The 20,654-nt window shown below is 39.6% G+C and overlaps 1 protein-coding gene across 6 annotated transcripts; it reads left to right on the forward strand.

The window, feature by feature from the left end:
- The first annotated feature begins 924 nt into the window (after positions 1-924).
- CEP20 (centrosomal protein 20) lies at positions 925-17,066 on the forward strand. Of its 6 annotated transcripts, XR_003435064.1 has the most exons (7): positions 992-1,109; positions 4,251-4,448; positions 6,725-6,809; positions 10,365-10,501; positions 11,822-11,864; positions 11,964-12,552; positions 15,161-17,066. XR_003435064.1 is itself a non-coding variant. In XM_027117289.1 (6 exons), exons 1-5 carry the CDS (start codon positions 1,007-1,009, stop codon positions 11,842-11,844), a joined length of 546 nt encoding a protein of 181 aa, XP_026973090.1. In that variant the 5' UTR covers positions 992-1,006; the 3' UTR covers positions 11,845-11,864; positions 15,161-17,066. The 6 variants fall into 6 exon arrangements, 5 of the variants coding, with proteins under 5 accessions (XP_026973091.1, XP_026973090.1, XP_026973088.1 ...); XM_027117289.1 differs by lacking the exon at positions 11,964-12,552; XM_027117290.1 differs by lacking the exons at positions 11,822-11,864; positions 11,964-12,552 and having other exon boundaries at positions 925-1,034.
- Positions 17,067-20,654: the final 3,588 nt, after the last annotated feature.

Raw genomic sequence — 20,654 nt, forward strand, 5'->3', positions numbered from 1 at the left:
CATTTTATTGAAAATATGTTCATTGGGATATGCTAATAGATTTCAAAATCTACTATTGGGTTAAGACTAGTAGTTTAAAAGGCAGTGTTCTAGGTCAAAAATGTTGACCTTTCTGGGAATACAACTGGAATCATAGAACCTCACACTCAGTTTTGGGTACATTATTCCCTTGTTCCTTTTTCTTCATTTCCTTGGGACGCTAGAGCTTATTCGTTCATCAATCTTCACAAATAGCTCTTGGATTCCTTATGTGCACTGCCCAGTATTAAGCGCCAGTGGAGAAAACAGGCTTTGAAGAGCAAGAGGCCTGGATTCAAATCTCACCTCCACCATTTGCTGGTGATCTTGGTTACGCCTCTGCAGTCTTCAAACACTCAGTTTCCTCCTTTGTGAAACGTAGTAGTAATAGAGAAATCAATGTCAACGCATGTAAAGCACTTATAAGAGTGTCAGGCTCATTCATAGTAAGCCCTTAATACACTGGTTCTCAAGGAGTTATCCCCAAGATCAGCAGCATCAGCATCATTTAGTAACTTGTTAGAATGGAATTCTCGGACCTCACCCCAGATTTACTGAATCAGAAACTCCAGGGGTGGGGCCCAGAAATCGGTTTTAACAAGTTCTCCAGGTGATTCTGATGCATTCTCAAGTTTAATACCTGGTAACTATTAACGATTAGTACTTGAGGCTGCTGAGGTGAGCAGTGGGCAAATTATGAAGGCTAAAGATAAGCCCTACGGTGCCAGCAAGACTCCTGGTAAGGTTCCAACCTGCCTCAGCCCGGGCTTACCCTCCCTCCTCCCTCAGCAGGGCCCGCCTAGTGCACTCGCTGATTGGTGGGGTCTCTCTGGACCGTCACCCCATCCAACCACGGAGAACGTAAACGAAGAGGGGCGGGACTAGGCGCGGCGAGAGCGGCGAGCCTGTTGGCTACAGGCCACGCCGCGGGGCGGGGCGGGGCTGCGCGTGCGCACGGCCTAGGCGCGCCCGTGTGGGCCGTTGAAAAATGGCGACTGTTGCTGAGCTGAAGGCGGGTGAGTGCGAATGGGAAGCTTGCCGGCTGAACTTTGTCGGCCTTCAGCCTGTGAAAAGGATGGGACGAAATGAGGGTGCGCGGAACACTAGTCAGCCTTTTCGCGGTCGTTCTGTGGCGTCAGGGCCTGCGGAGCGTCCAGAGGGTGTGGCGGCCGCCGCGCGGGGGCCCTGAGGGGATGTGGTTGCATAGGGACAATGTTTAAACCGGCTTTGAGCTGGAGGAGGAGTCCCAGGATCCCCAGGTACCTGAGAGGTCTATAGTTCTGCACCTTGGGGCTCTGGCGCATCCTTCTGGACCTCGACGGGGGCGAGGCCGTGGGCCGGGCCTTTTCCTCAGGGCTGATGATTCCAATGTCTAAACCACCATTGTTGGTGTTCCGCACAATCCTAAACCATTTGCTTGCTTATCTCATTGCGTCCATACAACCACCTGCGAGGTGGGTCGCGATTTTCCATGGGGAAAAAGTGGAGGTAGAAAGGTGTCTGGCTTGGCCATTCTCCTGTGTTTTTAGGAAAAGTTCCACAAAGGTTCGAGCCCTTAAGCTGAGAACATTTGTACACCGTTAATTTTGACGCAAATGTCCAAACAAGTAATAGTAATTATAGTTATTAGCCATCGAGCCTTATGTGTCAGGCACAGCCCAGCGCCTGTGTTATCTAATTTATTCTGTGTATGAACCTTATGCCCATTTCATAGATTAGGAAATTGAGGCGCTGAGAGGTGAAATAGATCGACTAAAGTAATTTAGCTATAAAGAGGCAGAGTGAGAACCTAGAGATGCTGCACCAGGCCTGCAGGTCTTAGTTACTGAGTGATACTGCTGCCTGCCTAGTAAAACCAGTTACGTTTTTCAGGGAATTTAGGCTCTAAATCAGTGATTCTTAGAGATTTGGTGGGGAGAGTATGATTTGAGAATATGATTCAGGAATTATTGATCTAAATGTATATTTGCGGCCCAGGACTGATGAACAATCATTACAAAGGCATACCTCTATCCACAAGGACAGACTTGACATGAATTGGTGAACTCTCTCCCCAGGAAACACATATCACCTGTACTATTGCATGCAACTTCTGAGGATTTAAAGATACGTTGGAATATAAACCAGGTTAAGAAGCTCTTTCCAAAGAAATTGTCATGGTACAGTGTTTTAATAACCATGATAATAGAGAACAGATCAGGATGATACGGAACCCTAGAACTCTCTAGACAAGGGATGTCCTACACAGATGTAGGGAGCCCTTTATGCTTTTCCTGCATTTGTCAGCTCTGAATATACTTAGTGTTCAAGAGAAACCCATTGAAAATGCTTGCCAATCAATTATCTTATATGGGCTTTCACCTTTTTAAAGCACTTTCCCCTCACATTTTTCCACCTTACTTGGTTCTACCTCTGAGACATAGAACTCATGTTGGAGAAGACAAGTGAGGCAGGAGTTAGTGATCTACCGCTGAGGTAGTGATGGGACATGCTGGGTTTCCTAACTCCAGCTTCATTAATTCTCATTTCTTTGCTGAGTTCAAGGCTGTGCTGTGTGCAAATACAGAGTAATTGGGGGGAAAAAATCTCTCCGTCTAATTTCTAAAGATGGAATTGGAGAACAGGGGTTCAGTTATGATCCCAACATGATAAAGCTGTACCTGCCTTTTATGGGCCTGTTGCACAGTCTGACTGGGTGATAACTACTCTTAACACACCTGCAAAAAAGGTTGAGGGGATGAATCTACATATAAGGGCCAAGAAAGGTTAAAGTCTAGTCCAGATTGTATCTCTTTAATCAACAAAACCTGACTCAGGTTTTTGTTGTTTATCAAAGCTTAAAAAAATTTCATGTCCATGCCTACTTGGATACACTCCCTGGGCTCCTTTTATTTTATTTTATTTTTGGCTGCATTGGATCTTCGTTGCTGCACGTGGGCTTTCTCTAGTTGCTGCGAGCGGGGGCTACTCTTCGTTGCAGTGCGGGGACTTCTCATTGCGGTGGCTTCTCTTGTTGCGGAGCATGGGCTCTAGGCGCATGGGCTTCAGTACTTGTGGCTTGCGGACTCTAGAGTGCAGGCTCAGTAGTTGTGGCACATGGGCTTAGTTGCGCCGTGGCCTGTGGGATCTTCCCGGACCAGGACTCGAACCCGTGTCCCGTGTGTTGGCAGGCGGATTCTTAACCACTGCGCCGCCAGGGAAGTCCCTGGGCTCCCTTTCTGAATTGTCATTATTGGGGTGTACTTATTTATAGCATAATACAGTATTAAACTATATTTATTAAACCAATAGTATACAGCACAGTATTATAATGCCTCTAGGCAGCTCTCTATTCTAGGCACTATGGGTGAAATGTGTTAATTCTCTGGAGTTGTTATTTAGCTATTAAGGACAATGTGAGAGAAAAAAAAAAAAAAGGTTCCAGACCACTGCAAGGGATGATGCCAATTCAGCCCTATCCATATTAGTATTTATAGCTAAATCTCATTATCATAACTACTGATATTTGTAATAATGACCCTTGCTTATCAAGAAGTTAGATTACGTTCAGCATATATATCCCTGATTCCTTGAGATGACATTGATAAAGTTACATGTTAGATTTCTAAGTAGGCTTACAATTTCAAAATCTTACTGTTTTAAGGAATTAACTCATAATTGCCTTTAAAAAACAAACCCCCCAGAACAAAAGCCCACCTTTTTGTTCAGAATGGGCCATTTCCCAAGGTTTCTGGGTATCAGTTTTTATACAGAGGGCACGACATAGTCCTTCCTTTTTGGAGTGTACTTGTTATCTTTAATCATCTACTTTCTGGACCAGAGGGTTTTAGTGACATACAGAACCTGTCTGCAGTGACAACCATTCTTGAAAAGATATGAGACACTGGGAGATAAGTTCAGGTCCCAGTAAGCTGAGTATATTTCTCTCCCCCTTTTCTTCTTCACTAAAGAATGTGTATCAGTCTGTAGCCTCTGACAGTGATGATGTTGGAAGGATAAATTTGCATTTGCTTAAATATATTAAAATAGTAAATCATCGCAACTCAGGAACTTTATTTTTTATTACAAATGTGGCTTGTGGTAGCTAATGTGATGATTGTTCAGTTTGTCATAGAGTATAGGTTGAAAGTGCATGTTATGCCATTTACCTTTTAAGCATTTTTCTTCAGAGTTTGGCTAAGAATGACAAAATTCCTTCTGTAACTGAAGCATTAATATTTTATATTTAACAGTTTTAAAGGACACCTTGGAAAAAAGAGGAGTATTAGGGCATTTAAAAGCAAGGATTCGAGCTGAAGTTTTCAATGCTCTTGATGATGAAAGTGAACCTCGACCATTATTGTCTCATGAAAACCTTCTAATTAATGAATTAATTCGGGAGTATTTGGAATTCAACAAATATAAGTATACAGCATCTGTCCTCATAGCAGGTAAGAGGTTATTTATTGTTAGTTACCTGATATGAAATCTGCCTCTTCCCTTCTCCCAATTCTCAGAAAGTGTTTAGCCTAGAAATCTAATTCCATTACCAAACAGTATCATCTGGGACATGACTGGAACATAAAACCTCCCATGGGCTCTTTCCATAGCTTGAACAAGTGCTTGTGAGGTTTATTGTATTATAGGGGGAAATAACTCAATAAACACTTAAACTAGGTGCATACTTTGAAAAATCATCCATAATTCCTGGCACTGACAATAAATACTTGTTTACTGGTATTGAGAATAAACAATTCTTTACATTTTACCCTATGTGCTGTCCGTCTTTTTTCTATGTATATGCTTTAAAAATACACACACAGAGATTTAATATATATTCTTTATTAAAAAATATAAAACATTGGGAGATAAAGCCTCAAAATATTGCTACCATGTATTGATCAGGCACTGTATACAAATGTATGTGAAAGCATGATATCTAAAAAGGATTAGATAATCTATAGAAATTTCAAATAACTGTGTTGTACACCTGAAACTAATATAATATAATATTGTGAACCAACTATACTTAAATAAAAAAAGAAATAAGAGGTCAACTATACTTCAATTAAAAAGAAGAAGAAAAAAAAAAGAAAAGGATTAGGAAGGTAAACTCCAAACTCATTCTAGTGATGGGAGGGAGAGAAATGGTATTGGGGGGAGGGAGTCAACAGTTAAAAAGAAATTTATTTTATCTGTTAAATTTTATTTCTTAAGAAAGCAAAAGAACTGGAAGAATATGCACAATAGTCAGGATCAGCATTGCCTCTGGGCTGGGGGAGATGAGGTTGGGAGGATGATCAAAAACACCTTGCATGTACATAACTTGATTCCCTTGTTCAAGGTGTAATCTGTGCTTTAAGACTGTTTGGTGCCTTGGAGATATGCCTCATCAAAGAAAAGAGATCATGAAGTGGATTTTGGAAGAGAGAATGGATTCCTTATTTGTGATGCTGGAACTTTCCATTCGATAGATCTTTTGTTAATATTCTAGATCTTTTATTTAATGTTAACTGAATGTTAATACCTTAACTGAATAAAGACTGATGATCTTTATTGGTTTAAGGATCTTCAATATCAGTATCTTCACTTTCTTCAGTTTGTTATAGATGGCTATATAATACATTAATAATCAGAAAAGAAGAATATGAAAATATCATCAATTAGATGTCTTGGACTTGTGCTTACCTAGAATGGAATATAATGACATAGTCAAGTTTCTACAGTGTCTTGGCTTTTTAAAACAAAAAATGAGGTAAAATTAACATATAAGATTCTTTACCATTTTTAGTATATAGTTCTATGGATTTTACCAAATTCATACAGTTGTGTAACTACCACCACAATCACAATCACGATATAGAACGTTTCCATCACCTCAAAAAATTGTGTCCCTTTGTAGACAACCTCTTCTACCCTCAAACCCCTAGCAACCTCTGATCTGTTGTTTTCTGTACCTATCATTTGCCTTTTCCAGAACATCATATAAGTGAAACCATGCAGGATGTAGCATTTTGAATCTTTTTCCTTTCACTCAGCATAACACATTTGAGACCATGCTGTTATTTTTCCACTCCGAATAGCATTCCATTGTATGGTTGTATTGATGTATCTATTATCAGTTGATAGACATTTGGGTTGCTTCTAGTTTTTGGCAATTATGAGTCAAGCTGCTATAAAACATTCATTTACAAGTTTGGCCGAACGTTGTTTTCATGTCTCTTGGGTAAAGAGCTAAGAGTGGGATTGCTGGGTTGTGTGTGGTAAGTGTATGCTTACCTTTATAAGTGGATGCAACATTTTGTTCTCCTACCGGCAGAGTATGAGGGTTCCAGTTGCCCTGTGTCCTTGCCAGCACTTCATATTAGTGTTTATTGTACTTTTAGATTTATTGCCGCCAAATGGATATCAGCACTGTCATGTATTTAATTTACAGGCTTCTTAGAAAATAGGACTTCTGAAGTCTAGTATATAGAAACAATATTTTCCCAACTCAAAATTGGGGGATTTAAAAAATAAATTTATGTTAAACTGTATTAAAATATGCATTTAACAAAGTGGCTATTCTGAAAGTCATAAAATCACACACAGTTGCATCTGCCTTGGCGTGTGCCATCATTCTTCTAAAATCTGAAAAATGTGTATACCTCGTAAGTGTGGTTTTTATCAAAATCCTATTTACTTTTTACATTAATAAAGACTCAGTGTTTTATGATTTTCCCCCCAGAATCTGGTCAACCCATAGTTCCATTGGACAGACAGTTTCTCATCCGTGAACTAAATGCATTTGAAGAATCAAAGGATAATACAATGTAAGAAGTTTTTTAAAAAAATAAGTTTTCAGATACTGTTGTATTGGAGTCATAATTGCATAGCAGTGGTTTTATTTCATTTTAATTCAGGAGGTATTTATTTGGGCCCAGTGTGTATCTAGCACACGTCTACGGTGTGCAGCTGTGTGTAGGTGCTAAATGCCTGTGGTTTCAGAGGACTGAGCACCCCTGCTTTATCCTAAGGGTCACGTCTCTTGGCTTCTTCATCCATCCTTTTGTTTTTTACCTGAGGCTTTGCTCTATCAGTTGTTTTCTTCCTCACATTTAACTCTTCCTCCTCACTGCTTCCTTCACTTCAACTTGGGAATGTACTCAAATCTCTCCTCTCCAAAAAAACCTCTTAACTCCTTTTTATCCCTGAACTTAGTGAAGATCAACCCCCTGTTTTCATTTTGTTATTACCCCCTCTTTTGCCTTCTCTGCATTTTAAGTTCTCCCCTCACCATTTGTACTGAAACTATGCTCTTGAAAAAGAGTGACCACTTTCTAGTAGTTTCTTAGTTTTTTTCCTACTTTAGTGTTTCTTAAACTTTTTCTAGAGGATCCCTGAATGGCAGAAAAAATTGTACCTAGGAGGCCTGGGAACATAGATCAAAGCACCTTTCCCCTGGTAAGAAATTTCTTTGAAGTCTCATGTTTTCTCTTTCTAAAAGGTTTATTGAATTTTTTCATTCTACTTCATGATATAATTATTTTTACCATTAAAATGTTTTAAATGACATGCCAATTAAATTGAACTCTCCCTCAAATCTTTGTGTAAAATTAGTGTTCTGGGATCATATGCCACCTGTACTTTGTACCAGGCCCCTAGCACTAAGAGTGGATATATATCTGTTTCCAATTTGAGAAGCTCAGCTTTACTTGAGTTTCTGCAGTGTTTTGTAATATTGACAACTCTTCCTTAAAACACTTCTTGTCATTTGTCTTTTATGACCCTTTACTGTCTTGGTTTTTCTGTCTCCCTAATGGTCGTCACAGTTTCTTCATTGGCTCCTTTAAGGTTCCTTTAAATTGTGGGCACTCTCCCCCAAGTTTTGTCCTTAACTTTCTTTTCCTCTTGTCCCCCTGCCCACTTTTCTATGTAGTCTTGAGTCTTTAATGATGTCTCCACGCTGGTGACTGTGCTTTAAATCTTACAGAGCTCGTGAATTACGGGCCCACATTTCTGCTGGCATCTCAAACTCTGTGTGTCCAAAAATCAAGTCCATTATTTTCATCTCTTCAAGCCCCCCTCATAGCTTCCTCATACAGCCATTCAGGTCTTCACCTGAGAGCTCACTTGCACTTCCGGCTCCTTACTTCTCCACCAGTCATTTTGCGAGTCTCATCAATTTGGCCTGTGCAGTAGCGCCTGTCTGTCCTCACGACCTGTGCCGTGCAGTTCAGGAGGCGTCTGTCCCGTTTCTCTCCAGTCACTTTCTTTTCTAACTCATGTCACGCTGCCAATAGTTTGCTTTCTGAAAGCAAATGTTGCTTTAAAGCATTTCCATTGAAAAGTTTTCAGATTTCAAAAAGTAATGTGGTCCATATATGGTGTAGGCTCCAGTGGAAGTCTGAAGTAGCATTAATAGTCACATTAATATTTTTCAGTGAAACTTAAGAATTTTCACAAAAAGTAGATAAAGTGTATAATAACCTTATATTAGGTCAAGCCATGCCACCAAATGAGTTTGTGCCAAATTTATGAAGAAAATTAGTTTTCAGAGTTTTTGTTTTTCAGAATTGCAAATAAGGCATTGTGAAGCTGTACTTTAAAAACATTAAGTAGGATTTTTGAAAAAAGAAACCTTAATATTCATGAAGCTGCAGGTTAAATGTGGTAGTTTTATATTTTCTAATATGTCTTAAAAATTTTAAATCTTAAGTAAATTTTATTGTAAATTTGGAAAACAGAATTTTTTTAATTTAAAAATCTTCTTTGACCAGTTAACACTTTGGGAAACAATGGTTTAAAGTAGACAAAGAGACCTATTTTATATTCCTGTATGAAGCTTTTATAAGAGCTGAGGCATCTTATTAAATAGAGAAACTCACTCTCTTGGTTTCTTTGTGGTATGGAAAAATTGCTTTTGTGTGTAGTTGGTTATTTATTGCTGTATAACAGATTACCCCAGAAGTTGGTGGTTTAAAACAACAGACATTTATTATCAGTGGAGAGGAATCTGGGCGTGGCTTCTGTGGCTGGTCTCACTCAGGAGATTGCAGTTAAGATGTTGACCGGAGATACAGTCATCTGAAGGCTTGGCTGGAGCTGGAGGATCCATTTCCATGTGGCACATTCACATGGCTGCTTGTCGGAGGCCTCAGTTCTTCACTACATGAACCTTTCCACGGGACAGCTTGAGTGTCCTCATGACATGGCAACTGACTTACCCTAGGGAGAATGACCAAGAGAGAAGGCAAGGAGGAGGCCGCAATGCTGTTTATGACCTAGACTCTAAAGTTGCAAGTGCTGTCACTTAATGCCTTACTCAGTTCCTGAGAAGTGAGTTCAGCTCACACTCAAGAGGACAGCAGTTAGACTCCACCTTTTGAAGGGAAAGGATGTCATACTTTGAACCATCACACCTGCTAATAAGTAGATAGATTATCTCAAAAAGACAGTCCATTAAATTGATTATTTTCAACAGTGATATTGGAAACAAGGGAAAACCACTCTTTATTGTCATCAGAGCAGCCTCCATTGGTGCAAGGGCACTAATGTAAATCTCCAGGCAGCATGCTGTAAGGAAAAGAATATGGGACTTGGGGTTCAAGTGTAAAGTTTGTTGACTATCTAAGCAATCTCTAGCAAATCCTCAGTGAGCTGTGGTTTTCTTATTTATAAATTGGAGATGATGATTATGATATCACAAGGTAAAGATAAAATGAAGAGAGAGAAGAGTGTTTTGTAAACTGTAAAGTAGCTTTTAAAATACTAGTTCTTGCCCGACTCCTGTATAGCTTGCATTTATATACCATTTAATATGTGCCAGGTATGGTTCTAAGCACTTGATATTTATTAACTCATTTTGTCCATAACTGCCCTATGAGGTAGAGACTATGCTTATCCTCATTTATAGAGGAAGAAACATTTATGAGGCTGGGGACGTTAAGAATCTTGCTGAGGTCAAGTGGCAGGGCCAGGATTTGAACCCAGGCAAGGATTTATTAATCCAATAAATATATATTGAATAGTTGTTTTGTATCAGACCATGTTAGGTAGTGGGAAATCTTATACTGGACTTCGGAGTTTAAAAAAAAAATGCTGATTCCTGTGCATTGATTGAAATTGTATTTCAGCTTAGGTGAGGTTTAACTTGTTAGTGTTTTCTCTGGATTTTAAAATTGTCTTTAGAGTTAAATGGTACACTTAAATTTGAAAAGGCATGAACAAGTTTGCAATTTGGATAATAACCATGCATCTTTTTTCTTTTAAGTCTGGTGAATTACTTGGCTATTTTCGTGTCAGAGGCTACCTTTTAAAGAGTAGATATTTTTAAGCTTTTCCTATTTATTCAAATTGAATTGATTTTGATTTTCTTCCTGCTATAGACCTCTTTTATATGGAATTTTAGCTCATTTCTTGCATGGAACTAAGGATGACATCCAAAATACATTTCTGAAAGGGTCTTCACTTCAGCCTCCAAACCCAAATCTTGGCAGACAACCTAATGGAAGAAAGCAAATGGGTATGAGTTTTCTGAGACTTATCATTTAGCTATCAGCAAGTATGTTTTCTTCCTATCTGTTTTTATCTTTGGAACAGTTTTTCCTAAGATTTTGAGTCAAAGTTTAATTCCATTTATATCCAATATAGTTAGCCCGTGTTATTTATCCTCAAAAAAACAATGCTTTTCAGAAGGAGAATCTTGTGAGGGGTGGGGAGATGACTAGACAAAATTCTTAGATATAATTTCTATAAAGAAGTGTTGAAAAACTTGATTTTCACATAGATTTTGTACTCTTTGGAGTAGCTTAGATCCTTAGCGTACTGAAGAAGGAGCTTTTTATCACATTATCAATTTTTTCCCCTCTAAGACTGAAAAAAGGCAAGATTGCTGAATATAGATAGAGCAGTCAGAGGTTTATGTGTTGTCCTTTGCATTTTCAGGATTCCTTTCTTTTGAGGGGGTGGGGGGAATACTCTTTGTGGTAGTGTTGTAGTTATCTATAAATAAATTCTTAGGAGAACAGCTCATATTTCTTTTAAGAATGCTCACTCTTCCAATGAGGTTTCAGTTGTTTTGATTATATCAGCAGTAGAACCTCAGTTTGATAATCTAAATTGAATGGTTTATAGCTCAGTGTTTCCAACTGTGGTTGAGAGTTGATCTCTCTTTTTAAGGATAGTCATAGGTGGGGCTCAGGCAGCTGATTATCAGAACAAATATAAATCTTTTTTTTTTGAACCTGCACCCTTGGCAGTGAAAGCGTGGAGTCCTAACCACTGGACTGCCAGGGAATTCCCAGAACAAATATAAATCTTGACTGTTGAAGTAAACTTTTAAGAAACATCTAAAGTGCAAATTGTCTTTTGCAGTTTTCCTGAACTGCCATGAGCAATATTGATCATGTTGGGCTTCCCTGGTGGCGCAGTGGTTAAGAATCCACCTGCCAATGCAGGGGACACAGGTTCGAGCCCTGGTCCGGGAAGATCCCACATGCCACAGAGCAATTAAGCCCGTGCACCACAACTACTGAGCCTGCACTCTAGAGCTTGCGAGCCACAAATACTGAGCCCACGTATCACAACTGCTGAAGCCTGCGTGCCTAGAGCCTGTGCTCTGCAACAAGAGAAGCCACCACAGTGAGAAGCCTGTGTACCTCAATGAAGAGCAGCCCCTGCTCGCTGCAACTAGAGAAAGCCCGTGAACAGCAACGAGGACCCAACACAGCCAAAAACAAATAAATAAATTTTAAAAAAAGAAAGTATTTAATTGCCTTTTGAGATAATTGCGAATATTTAAAAAAATATATTGATCATGTTAAATACTTACTCTGTCTCTTAGATCTGAAAGCAAAATATTTGTGAATCACGGTGATCTCTTGAAGGTTAGTTCTGACTTTACTAGGAGTTATCCTTCTATATATCTTAGAATTCTAAGTCCATGGAACATTGGAAAAGAAATCATTCCCGTCTTCTTATTTTAGTTGAGAAAACCAAGACTAAGAGGTTCATTGACTCATCTAAAGCCTGTAGCTGATCATTTTTAGCAGAATCAACACCCTTGATTGCCATTCCTGTACACTTTCCACTTAAAGAATATGGAGAAGTTTTCTTAGTTCCTTTTTCAGGTATTGGTAAGGAACTGTCATTATTGCCTACTATTTGGCAAGAACTTAAAAAACAAAACAAAACACACAGTACAAGAGTAAATGTCTAAACATCAGTAGTATAATGTGAAATTCCCTCTAACCTCTTCCCTCCTTGCCTCTCCCTAACGCCTTGATTTCCCTCCCCTCCACAGAAGGTAGTGCTGTTAGCAGCTTGGTGGGTGTCCTTCAGGAGTCATTTCTGCATATTTAAATTTATATGCACTGTTCCTGTGCATATTATTCCTACAGTTTGCTTTTTTCACTTGTTTTATCAATTTATGTAGATCTGCTTCTACCTCGTTCTTTCTGTAGTATTCCATAGTACTATTGCTAATCACTCTTTACTGATCTACTTTTGTATCTTTTTTTTTTTTTTTGGCTGCATTGGGTCTTCATTGATGCACATGAGCTTTCTCTAGTTGTGGTGAGCGGGGGCTACTCTTAGTTGTGTTGTGCGGGCTTCTCACTGTGGTGGTTTCTCGTTGCAGAGCACAGGCTATAGGCGTGTGGGCTTCAGTAGTTGCAGCACGCGGGCCCTAGAGCTCTCAGGCTTCAGTGATTGTGGAGCACAGGCTTAGTTGCTCCGTGGCATGTGGGATCTTCCCGGACCAGGGATTGAACCCGTGTCCCCTGCGTTGGCAGGTGGATTGTTAACCACAGCACCACCAGGGAAGTCCTACTTTTGTATGTTTTAAATTTTTTGCTTTTACAGTATTGCAGGGTAGCATTAGTATTTTTCTTATGTGGATGCCTAGAAGTAGAATTGCTGGTTCAAAATATATGCATATTAAAAAATGTAGTAGATATTGTTTAATTCCCCTCCAAAAAGGCTTTACCACTTTACATGCTTGCCAAGAATATATGATAATGCCAGTTTCTCTTTAATTGTCACCGGTGGATATTGTACACATTAACACATGTTAACACAGCAAACCCATGACGTTGGTATTTTTAGTTCCAGTTGGGTGGGTGGGGGCAGGGTGTGCTAGAGAGGATGCAAGAGTCCTTGGGTTACCTTGGCTCCTGTCTGTATAAAGTGCCAGAGACATCAAAGATTCGAGTTCAGCAAAGCTTTGGGTACCTATTCTGTGGAAGACTCAGAAAGGAGAATGAGTGCACTAATAGGAGAACAGTGATATTGCAAATTATTTTTCTTGATCATCAAAAATGTTACTGACACAACAGGAACCTCGTGCAATGAATTGTGAAGAATTGTTAGCCCCAAATTGCATTATGTTTCAGTAACACATTTAGGCATTTAGGCATTCCATTTACTTTCTCAACTCCAACTTATTGTGTGAAAGATACATAAGTTTTATTTGACAACATCGAGACGTTATAAAGGTATTAAAATAATTATTCTTCAGATTATATACCTTCTATCTACACAAAGTCATCCAGCTGAAATATAAAACACTAAAATTAAATTCTCTTTTATTTGAAGATAAGTCCAAAGCCTGCCATCATGAAAGCACTTCTTTTATTAAAGCTTTCAGAGTACAAAAAAAAAATGAAGAGGGTTTATATAACAGGCACACTCACCTTTGAAATGGTAGCCAGTTCATTAATGCTGCTGATATTAGTGCTTGTAATATTGAAAGCAAGGTAGTTTTTGCTATAAATAAAAGCCCAGATATTTTATAATAGAGAAAATCATTATCAGCTCAACATTATTGCACATCTATGAAGTACATGAGTGACATACTTAACTCTTATAACACTTCTCTAGAAAACCTAAAATGGTTTTGCCTTAAGGATATTGTTGATCTTGTTCTTCCAGCAAAGTTGCCTAACACTGAGGGGGATGAATTTTCCAGACCTGTGGTGGTGTTAGCACTCTGCACTGCCTCTGAGGATGAGGGGCTGCTCTGGACTAGCAAGACTGTGTGTACAGCAACTTGTCCTCAGAATTAGCAAATCTAGTGTGCATTTTTGGTGCTACAATTGCATATTTCTAACAACTTGTCTAAATTTGTATTTTTTTGTCTCCTGTTATCAAAATGGTCATTAAAAAGGTTTTGTATTTTTACTTGTAAAGAGTGTTTGGGGAATTGGGGGTTAGGATTGGGGGGGGTTCATGTTTTCTTAGGAATTTAGTTTGTGCATCACATTTTTTTCTTTTTTTTTTTTGGCTGCGCTGGGTCTTCATTGTGGTGCGTGGGCTCTCTAGTTGTGGCACGCAGGCTTAGTTGCCCCATGGCATGTGGGATCTTAGTTCCCTGGTTGGGATCTTAGTTCCCTGACCAGGGATCAAACCCATGTCCCCAGCATTGGAAGGTGGATTCTTAACCACTGGACCACCAGGGAAGTCCCTGTGCGTTGCATTTTTGTCACATTGGATGTTAAGTCTCTTTAGGTTCTTTTAATCAAGAATACTTCTACCTGCTCCCCTCTCCCCCAGGACAAAAGAAATGGAGCATACATAACTAGGGCCCTTTCTTTACTATTCTGGAGCACAGTGTGTGGTCACAGAGGCTCTGGGCTCCTCTGAACCTGCATGGAACTTTCTTGTTTTGGGCTGAAGAACATTTTCTGCAATTTCTCGGGGGGTTTTCTGATTTTGGTAGGAAGTTGTAAACCATGCTAGTTTTCTTCTTGCCGCAAGAGGGTGCTGCTGGGAGGATTTCTATTTGAAGAAAAGTTTTTTGTTTTTTGTTGTTTTTCTTTTTAGTTGAGCTTTGGCATCCCTCAAAATACTAATTGAATACACAGTCCTTTCTTGTGAATTTCATTCCTTACATACAGTGTAAGTTTGTAAGTACTTATCCATGGGTTTACTCCAGGGTGTATTCTATTCACTTACAAAAAAATAGTCAGGAAACACTTGTGAAAAATTAGAGTGAGTCCCTAGTACTAAACATTTCTGATTTCTTCAATAGGGTTTTTAAAAAAAAACCCTTTTATTGTCCTAAGCCATCTAAAGAACTCAAACAATATTAAATATATAACATCCTATAATGTATGTAGATAAGTCTGCCTGCTGCCCATTTTTACTTGGGATGAGTACTGACCTTTGCTTCTGTTCATTGCAGAGGACCACCTACAGAAGGAGCAGGGGAGGAGCGCTAACACTGAAAACCTGCACACTTCTCCCGCAATGAAGAGATGACATTTCCATGTGGGGCATTTTTTATAAACTTGTATGCATTAAATAACTTATTTATCCTCCTAATGTTACCAGAATTCATCACTAATATTTGTACTTTGTGGAAATGTGAGTTTCTGCAAAACCTTTAGCCCCTTGTGTTTTACTGCATTTGTGAATAAAAGCTAACTCTGTCATCTAGCTTACCAGATTTGACTTGAAAGAAAATGTGTTGTTTTTAGGAAGATTTTAAAGGCCCCTAAAGTTTTGAGAAATGAAAGGGTTTTTTAGTTCCCTATAAATTCTTCTAAAAAAAAATCAGGTCTTTATAGCCATACGCTCTGTTCTTTGTTTGGCTGCACCACATGGCTTCCAGGATCTTAGTACCCCAGCCAGAGACTGAGCCCAGGCCCCCGCAGTGAAAGCACTGAGTCCTGACCACTGGACTGCCAGGGAATTCCCTGCTCTGTTCTTTACCATGGCACATTAATGAAATTTCCTTCAGGCTGGAATTATGTGGATTTATAGGAAAATTCATTCATGTTTAAAAAAAAAAAATTTAAAAGAACACCAAAACCAGAAAAAACTATAATTCCTATAAAGTTTGATTGTTTTCGGGGGTGGAGCTAGCTATTTTTCAGATAACCATTTATAATTAGGTTTAAGTATCTGAATTACTACCTAAATTTGAACATTGAAACTTGGTAACGACGTACTTTTTCTTTCCTTAGACAGTTTGGTTTCTCTTAGAAGATTTAATTAAAAGGTGTGTGGGGGGGAATAATTCTTTTAATTCTGCTGTAAGTAAACCAAGAGTTTATTACGTGAAGAATGTGGAATAAACATGAAGAGACAGGCTTTATGAGAAATACCAGAAAGTACCTTTTAAAAGATGGCATTGTTTAACCTCCATGTGGCCTTCAGTTGTGCAATTACAAGATGAGCTATGAAAGGGCCAACTCTTACTTGTATGGGCTCTGAGTGTCTTATTAAATGTCGATTTTTATTCTTGGGGTAGAAAAATAGTAAGAGCTCTTATAGTGCCATCTCTAAAATGCTACTTTGATATTCATTGACATTTTTATAATGTGGAGTCTTCAGACTGATTTCACTGAAAACAACAAACTATTATAGTAGACACCTGATTGGCACAAATCATAAGGTGTATTCAGAACAAAACTGCATGGGCGCCTGTACACTGACAACATTTAGCTTAAACATTTTCCACAGGGAAGGTGATAAGCGCTGTAGTTGACAGAATTGGCGTTCTTTTCAGGGTATAGATTCTGTGCTGCTTTTGGAAATTATTGAAACTTGATTTTATTTTTGGTGGTAGTCAGGGTTCAGTCCTTACAGATTAACCAAGAACTTTTATCTGAATGCAGAAAATTATTTAAAAAATTGCCTTAAACCATACTTTACAAGTCAAAGGATTTTGAGAGGCCCTATTGGTGGGCTAAAATTACATATACAGATGTAGAAGTATTATAAGGGCTCATTTCCATTTTTTAAATGAAATCTATAGTACCTGATTACAGTTATGAATTCCATTGTATTGTATGGGGAGTATAAATATCTGAATTATTCTCAGAGGATTTAGTTTACATGCAGGGCTGTTGGTAGTGGACACTGTTTACCTCAGGAATTGCAATCATGCAGGACTGGGTTAAGAAAAAATGCTGGAGTTTGTCATTTTGGATACTGATATAAAATCATCAAAATAGAAGCTAAACAGAATTGTCACATGTAGTCTATAGCACATTTGTATGCATTATTCTATAACTGGTTTGTACCTAGGCAACTTTTATACTTTAAGTGTATCATTTAATAAAAAAAAAAAAAAATTCAAGCAACTCACCTTTGTGCAAAGGGCTTTCCTCTGACTGTTCTGTCATCAAGAGGTGTCCACTGGAACCAGAAGAAGGCTTGGCGATGGCTCCCTAGGCCTTCATTCGGGATCTCCAGGAACCTAGTTGTTGGAGGGTGCATAGTAAGGTTGAGGGTACTTGGCATCAGCCATATCACCCCGGGACAGTTATTCTTCATAGGTGGAAGTGGTAGGGGCTGGTGGTGGTATTCTCTGAGGGGACAGTATCATAATGTGTGGGGCCACATATGGCTTGAAAAAGTGCATTTAGTAGTAGTTTTTTTTTTTGGCCATGCCACGTGCCTTGTGGGATCTTAGTTCCCTGACCAGGGATTGAACCCGGGCCCTGGCAGTGAAAGCTCCGAGTCCTAACCACTGGACCGCCAGGGAATTCCCATATGTTCTAGTAGTTTAAATAGGTTCCTGAGCTGAGACACTTAAATTCAAGGAAGGAAAAGACAAAAACACAGAGGACCCATCAAACTCTCCTCACGAACTCATAAATTAAATTAGTACATCATTTCTGGTGGTTTTCATGAGGTTGTTGGGAGAAGTTATCCTCCAGACATGCTCCAAACTCCAGGAGAAGTTTCAGGAGAAAACTTATACAAAAATAGGATGGGAATTGGACTTGAAGAGGGATTTAGGAAAAGTAGACATTTAAAACTTTGGCAATGTAAAAACTCGGCAAGAGCAGAGGTGGCGTTTGAAGATGATAAATTTAAGCATAGCATATATGCTTGCTTAGAATAAACTAATAGCTTTATAATTATGTGCAAGAACACATTTATATATGACTCACATGCCTGTATGATTATGTAAAATTTGATGTGTTCTTTTAACCTGAAGCCAAGTGTACGTGAATGATTAACATTTTGTGAAAATATGCCTTTAAAGGCATTTAGGGCAATGCTTCCCAGCCACTTGGCATTTCATTTTTGTAACAACCATTCTGCAAGGATTGTGTGGTCTTCATTAATTTTTGTTTAAATGAAAGTGGGGTAAAATTATCTTAAAAAAATAGACAATTTTGTAAAGCAGTTTTAGGTTCACAGCAAAATTGAGTGTGAAGTACAGAGTTCTCACATACCCTCTGTCCCCACACACTCACAGGCTCCCCTGTTATCAACATGACCCCCGAAAGTGGTACATTTGTTACAATCAGTGAACCTACATTGACCCATCATTATTACTCAAAGTCTGGAGTTGACCTCAGGGTTCACTCTTGGTGCTGTACAGCCTATGGGTTTGAACAAATGTATAGTGACATGTATCCACCCACCATTACAGTATCAGTAGTTTCACTGCCCTAAAAATTTTCTGTGCTCTATTCATCGCTCCTTTCTCCTCTAGCTCCTGGCAACCACTGATCTGTTTACTGTCTCCATAGTTTTGCCTTTTCCAGAATGTCATATAGTTGGACTCATACAGTGTGTGGCCTTTCATATTGTTTTCCTTCACTTAGTAATATGCTTTTGTTTCCTCCATGTCTGCTCATGGCTTGATAGCCCATTTCTTTTTAGTGCTGAGTAATATTCTGTCATCTGAATGTACCACAGTTTATCCATTCACTTACTTAGAAGAACGTCTTGGTTGCTTCCAAGTCTTGGCAATTAATGAAGAAAGCTGCTCTAAATAACTGTGTACAGGTTTTAGTACAGACATAGGTTTTCAGCTCATTTGAGTAAATCCCAAGGAGTGTGACTTGCTGGGTCATATGGTAAGAATATGTTTACTTCTGTAAGAAACTATAAAACTATTTTTATTGAGAATTTTAGGACTTTCCTGATAGAGAATCCGGAGTTACCAAGACACTGGAGCTGGAAACTGGTGATAAAGGAAAGAGCACTGCAAGTTACTGTGTGATTCGGTCTTGAGCCTGGAGAAACGTGGGGGCCATGATGAGTGAAACCAAGTGCTTCTGCACAGGAGAGTTGGAGCGGAACCGTGCTTGTGGTCGGGAAAGATGGCCCTTTATTCGCAAGGAGGCAGAGTCCTGTGCAGATCTTGAGCTGGATGACTCGAGTGCTGATGCACTTTTAAATAATTGTGAAGGACAAGCCATGCTTGGACCCAGTTTTTTTTTTTTTTGCAGTATGCGGGCCTCTCACTGCTGTGGCCTCTCCCGTTGCGGAGCACAGGCTCCGGACATGCAGGCTCAGCGGGCATGGCTCATGGGCCTAGCCACTCCGCGGCATGTGGGATCTTCCCGGCCTGGGGCACGAACCCGTGTCCCCTGCATCGGCAGGCAGACTCTCAACCACTGCGCCACCAGGGAAGCCCCCCAGTTTTTGATGTTATTAGAAACTGGAGGGAATCATACTTTGGAAGTTTTTGAACCTAGTAGCAAAATCAAAGCTATTTGATTAAAAAAAAAAAAAAAGACGCTGAGAGTGGAATTTCCCCACTGCTATCTTGTTCCATGAGTTCATGGAAACTCCCAGTACCCAGCGCCTCACAGAAGACATGCCAGGGAAACTTACTTGACAGTCACAGTAATGTTTTTTTTTTTTTTTTTTTTTTTTGTGGTACGCGGGCCTCTCACTGTTGTGGCCTCTCCCGTTGCGGAGCACAGGCTCCGGACGTGCAGGCTCAGCGGCCATGGCTCACGGGCCTAGCCGCTCCGCGGCATGTGGGATCTTCGCAGACCAGGGCACGAACCCGTGTCCCCTGCATCAGCAAGCGGACTCTCAACCACTGCGCCACCAGGGAAGCCCCACAGTAATGTTTTTTGAAGGTAACTTTCCCCCTCTATCTTTAACTGGCTTTTTGAGCCATGAGAAATAAAATGGAGGCATCTGATTTTGAAGATTCAAACATCTGAGCTTCTGCATTGGACAGATATTTATTGAATGACTATTATGTGCACACACTGTCCCTAAGTACTTCTAGAGTATACCAGAAGGGTATGAAACACTTTCCATGTTGAGGCAAAGATTCTGACCATCTGTGCTTTGAGAAAACACAGGCTTAGAGAGGTTCACTGACAATCCTGTGGCTGCCTGGCTGGTGCTTAGCAGATCATGAGTTAAAAACCTCAGAGTTCTCACCTACTTACCCTAGACTCCATCACAAAGGCAGGGTTGGGATCCCTGCTCTACCATTAACTAGCTGTGCTAAACTGGCTGATTATTTCACTCACCGAACCTGGTTTCTCCACAGCAAAATGGGAAAAAAAAGTTTAAGTACTTTATAGGGTTGTTATAAGGATTAGGTTCGATAATGTAGTACAATTCAGTGTCTGTTATAAAGCCTTCATTTATTGATAATTTATTATAATTATTTTCTTTTAAAAGTTACCAAATTCTTTAAAGAATCAAATGCACCCCTTTGGAATATCGTTAACGCCTCCAGAAAAGTGCCTGTTTTTACTCTGAGGCCAGCAAGTTAAGACTGATGGCCTGCTCTGGGTTATCTTTCCAGGATGGGAAGGGGATGATCAACTTCAGTTTTTCCCCCTTCCTATTCTCTGCTCCACATCAGCTCTGTACTAACGCAGAGAGGATTTCCACTCCTTTTACAGTGCAGACATTAAAAGGCACGTGGGGAAGCAGTGCATTCATCACTTTCTGAA

The sequence above is a fragment of the Aethalodelphis obliquidens genome, unplaced genomic scaffold (genome assembly GCF_003676395.1).
Source record: "Aethalodelphis obliquidens isolate GAN/ISIS:26980383/991018 unplaced genomic scaffold, ASM367639v1 scaffold18, whole genome shotgun sequence".
In the NCBI taxonomy this organism is placed as follows: domain Eukaryota; kingdom Metazoa; phylum Chordata; class Mammalia; order Artiodactyla; family Delphinidae; genus Aethalodelphis; species Aethalodelphis obliquidens.